The sequence below is a fragment of the Crocodylus porosus genome, unplaced genomic scaffold (genome assembly GCF_001723895.1).
Source record: "Crocodylus porosus isolate Cpor-Errol unplaced genomic scaffold, CroPor_comp1, whole genome shotgun sequence".
Taxonomy (NCBI): domain Eukaryota; kingdom Metazoa; phylum Chordata; order Crocodylia; family Crocodylidae; genus Crocodylus; species Crocodylus porosus.
In genome coordinates this window covers 51,844,804-51,849,295 of record NW_017728947.1, presented here as the reverse complement: position 1 = coordinate 51,849,295, position 4,492 = coordinate 51,844,804, and the positions used below count along the sequence as shown (strand labels likewise).

The following is a 4,492-nucleotide window of genomic DNA, read 5'->3' as shown; positions in this document are numbered from 1 at the left end:
GGGGGACTGTAGGTTGGGAGTGAGGGGCACAAGCATGGCCTGGGGAGCAGGGTAGTGCGGGTTGGGAATGGGGAGACTGGTAGAGCCAGTGGTCTGTGGGTCAGGAGTGAGGGGGCAACAGCAGGGCAATGCAATGGGCAGGGGGCACTGACATATCGCTGCCCTCCACAATCATATACCACCCCTTACCCTGTGCAACAGGTGTCCTCTTTTTTGGAACTGGAAATATGGTAGCCCTAAGAAGCAAGCTTTCCAAAACGAAAAGATTCAAAGTAACTGGCGCTCACAAATTTTTAAAGATAAGGACAGAATTCTGCAACTCTACCACCTAGTCTTGAACTCCCACATCCAGGCAAACACACTTCAACTTGACTATCTTCTAGTCCAACAGAATCATGGGTATCTCCTGTTGGCCACAAGTTGGGACGTCCTGTTCCCTGGCTAGCGTTTGCATATACACAATGAGGATGGAAGTGGCATGCTGGGAGGGTGGGTCAGAAGGGCAGAAGGTTCCAACGATGGTAAACTTTTGAACTGTCCCTGCCTGAAGGTGCAGGGCTAATTTGTAGCACACCTGACAAAAAGAACGATCCCCAGTTCTCTAGAAGAAGCAAAACCTTCTAGTGGCCTCTGCTTAACCTGCAGCATGGGCAGGGGCTATCTGGCTATAGAGCAGCTTTGAGGGTAGAGGTGCTCCAAGTTCAGCTGGCAGAGCCTCAGCTTTCAAAGCTTCCCTATGGAAGCAGAACTCTTCTCTCTGTCCTCATCTGTGCTGTCAAATGCTGCTCCTGACAGAGGTTTGCTGGCAGAACGTGGAGATCCTCCAGACTTGAAGGTCCCTCGGGAAAGCGAGGCGAGGCGAGGCGGGGCGGGGCGGCGGCACTCACCGGGCGGCAGGAAGAGCGTGGCCCGCAGGCGGCCGTGGCGTAGCGGCAGGCGGACGACGCCGGGCCCCAGGAAGCAGCGCTCGTGCTCGGCCCGCGCCAGCAGGCGGCCCGGCAGGGGCCCGTGGCCCTCCAGCACGTCCAGCCGCAGGCGGAAGGGGCTGCGCACGTCGCGCTTGAGCAGGCGCCAGAAGGGCCGGCGCGGCCGCAGCGCCCACAGCAGCCCCATGGGCTCCAGCCCCGAGAAGCTGCCTCCGAGCAGCGCCGGCGCGCGGCCCAGCTCCAGCTCCCCGCGCCCGTCCGCGCGGTAGCGGCCGCACGCCTCGAAGTCCTCGCCCGCCTCGTCCTGCAGCGCCGCCCGCAGCGTCACCTCCTGCCGCGGGCCGAGCCCCTGCACCGCCAGGCCCAGCGGCTCGTCCCACAGGCTGCGCCCGTCCGGCACCAGCCGCACGCGCGGGGCGCCCATGGCCGAGCTGCGGCGGCACGGGGCGCAGGCGCCAACTCTGCGGAGGAGACGCAGCGCAGGCACCCACATGTTGCTGCCGCCGCCTGAACAGCCCGACCCCCGTCGCGTCGCGTCGCGTCGCCTCGCCCGCCCCCTTTGGCTGCGGCTGGTTCCGGCAGCGGCTCCTCCCGGCCCCTAGCGCCGCTGGCCATGTTCTGCTCCGCTTGGTCTCAGCTTGAATGTAGCTTAGCATGACTGCAGCCTAGCATAACCACAGCTCCTGCACGTAGCAGCCACGGCAGCTCCAGCCGCCCGTGGCACTGGGTCCGTGGCGGGGCAGCACTGGGAGCAGCGCGCACAGTCTTTGCAGAGCTGTTTTGCCAAGTCTCGCAAGAAAAAAATGCAGCGCCACGTTTAAAATAAGGCTGACTGTAGCAGGGCCCTGCCCTGTTACTAGGGGCTTGGGGGAGTCTGAAGAGCCCTACACCCCAGAGGCACCTCTGCACACCCAGCCCAGACCTGCGAGAATTCGCTGGATGCTGAGGAGCCAGGGCCTGGGGAGTAGTGAGTCCTGCAGCAAGGGAGCTGACACAGGTGTGGGGAGTAAGAGAGGAGTAGCCACTGTGAGCCCCCAGTGGGAAGGATAAAAGACACTGAAAGCAGCCTCAAGGGGCTGCACCTAGCCCAGGAAGCAGGCTGCCTGGAGTTGTCCCGGTGTTAAACAGCCACCAGGAGAGCCCAGAGCAGGGCTCTTCTCTGCTTGCTTGCTTGCTTGCTCATTTGTCTCCTGGTATTATCCACTAGCCGGGCTGCAGCAGAGGCAAGGGCCCTGAACAGTGGGGTCCTTGGCCAAAGCCAGCAGCAAAAGTAAAACTGGTCAGCTCCACTAGCTTGACCAAACACCCTGCTGTGATCTGCCCATAGCAGCCTACACCAACCCATTTCAAAGAGAGGGGAGTAGGGAAGATCTCCATGTACAGCTCCATATTTTTTTAGCAGTTCTAGTTTTGCTGCATATAATATTTAGATAAATGTGTGTGTACTGACATTATTAAAAAAAAGCCATCTTTGCTCTCTCTGCCCTCCACAGTCTCTGTTGCCATCAGATACATTCTTGTGTTGAACTGTTGGACCATATCCCAGCTTGGGACAAAATTCTTGTAGCAAATCCCCAGTCTTCATAACTGGGATGTGCAGGCAGCAGATATCGGCCCTGTCCTGGCTCCTTGCAGCGGTGACAGCGTGGTCCGGAGCTGGGGCACAGCCATGATCTGCTGCCTGCATGCCCCTGCCCAGAGCGTGTGAGCTGCAGATTGCGGCTCTGCCCCAGTTCCAGACCACGCTGTCACTGCCACAGTCCCAGCCTGAGCCCAGAGGAGCTCCTGGCCCTGCTGTGCTCCCTGCCAGCGCTGCTGGGGCCAGTCTACGCAGAAACCCTGGCCCTGCACTAATCAGCACGCCTGTTGCTGGGGTGTCCATGGAAACTGGCCTCAGCCACACGCAAAATAAGCAAGCTCCAAATAAAACAAGCCCCAAAAACTGCAATGCGTGACTCTCAAAAAATATGAACAACTTTTAAAAAAACGCAAGCCCAATTCTGCTTGTTATAAAGAGACTTCGCAACAGTACGTCTGGGCCTTCTAGCTCCCCAGGGGCCAGCCCCGTGACTCTCCCATGGCACAGGAGGCTGCTCAGAGCAGGGATGTTCTCCATCCTTCAGGCCAGGGCGGCACCTCCCCAGTGTGCTCTCTAGTGACTTTCTCCACCAAGACAGTCAGTGCCATGGTTCTGTCAGGGCTCCTCTCGTTATTTGAGAGCCAAATCCTTGGCAAAAACTGACCCCTCAAGAGTTAAATGTGGCTCTGTATCCTGACTGCTTTGTGCATGAATAAGAGGGCTAATCCTCTGCCATAATTCCACCCTCCCCACCCCTTTCCCAGCTTCAAGCTGTGTATCTGCCTGGTCCTACATACAATTCACAGTTGAAGAAATAGAAGATCATGCAATGACCTGGACAAAACACTAGCTTTCTTAACAGGAAGGTTGCTATGAAATTCATGTCATGAAAATCCTCCCTTTGCTGTATGCCTGCTTGTTTCCTAAATGTCACTTTATTTGAGATTGTCCCTTCAGCTACAAATGAAGGCACTGAAGACTTTTTGGTAGTAAATGAGAATTATGGTATGATCCATCCAGAGGTTTATGGCATTATTTATTTCAGTGATTCTCAACCAATCTGCCCTGCAGTCACTTTATGGGTGCTCCTGGGTGCCTCACAATGTTGGCATGGTTAGGCATGCAAACATGATTCACTAACCTAGAGATTTCAAACAGGGAGTCATGATGTAAAAAACATTCTGACCTGTTGTGGTCTTTCTGAGCTCTTTCCAACAGAAACATTGCTCTATTATATTTCTGTAGTCAAAAACTGAGTGAAAACTGGGAGCTGGCAGTTTTGGAGGAGTGCCTTGAATCTATGAACGGGTGCCTTGAGCCTAACAAGGTGTGCCTTGAGTCTAAAAACACTGAGAACCATTGACATAGTTCATGTATGGCCTGGAGCGCACACTATCACATGTATAAACAAGAAAGAACATGGGTTAAGAAACAATAGGGTTACCATACGTCCAGGTTTTCCCAGACATGTCGTCGTTTTGGATCCTTCAATCTCCATCTAGGCAGGGATTTTTTAAATATGATCAAATGTCCATGATTTTGGTCAGCTGAGCTTTGAAGTTTTTCCTGGCTTGCCCTAGCAAGCAGCTGCTTGGGGCTGGATGGAGTGGGGTGGGGGGAAACGACACGTGTGTATAGGGTGCACACGCATGTGGCCAGCATGCAGCCAGGCAGGGTGGTGGGAGCAGTGGATGGGGGTGGTGGGGCCCTTTGGGGGCAGTGGGGAGCTGCATGGCCAAGTCAGCAGCACTGGGGCTGGTGCCTGTGCTTGCAGGGATGGGGCATCCAGGAGACACTGCAGGGCTGGGGGGAACAGGGGGCTGCAGGTTGGGAGTGAGGTCCACCAGCAGGGCTGGTGGGCTGTGGCTTGAGAGTGAGGGGCATGAGGGGGTGGGGGACTGTAGGTTGGGAGTGAGGGGCACAAGCATGGCCTGGGGAGCAGGGTAGTGCGGGTTGGGAATGGGGAGACTGGTAGAGCCAGTGGTCT

The 4,492-nt window shown here is 56.2% G+C and overlaps 1 protein-coding gene across 1 annotated transcript in view; it reads right to left on the bottom strand.

The window, feature by feature from the left end:
• LOC109321406 (acyl-coenzyme A thioesterase 1-like) overlaps positions 1-1,436 on the bottom strand; it is a 9,357-nt gene extending 7,921 nt beyond the window's left edge. Inside the window, exon 1 of the mRNA XM_019552057.1 lies at positions 888-1,436. Coding sequence (XP_019407602.1) covers positions 888-1,419 — 532 coding nt within the window. The 5' untranslated portion in view covers positions 1,420-1,436. The remainder of the gene's footprint in view (positions 1-887) is intronic.
• Positions 1,437-4,492: the final 3,056 nt, after the last annotated feature.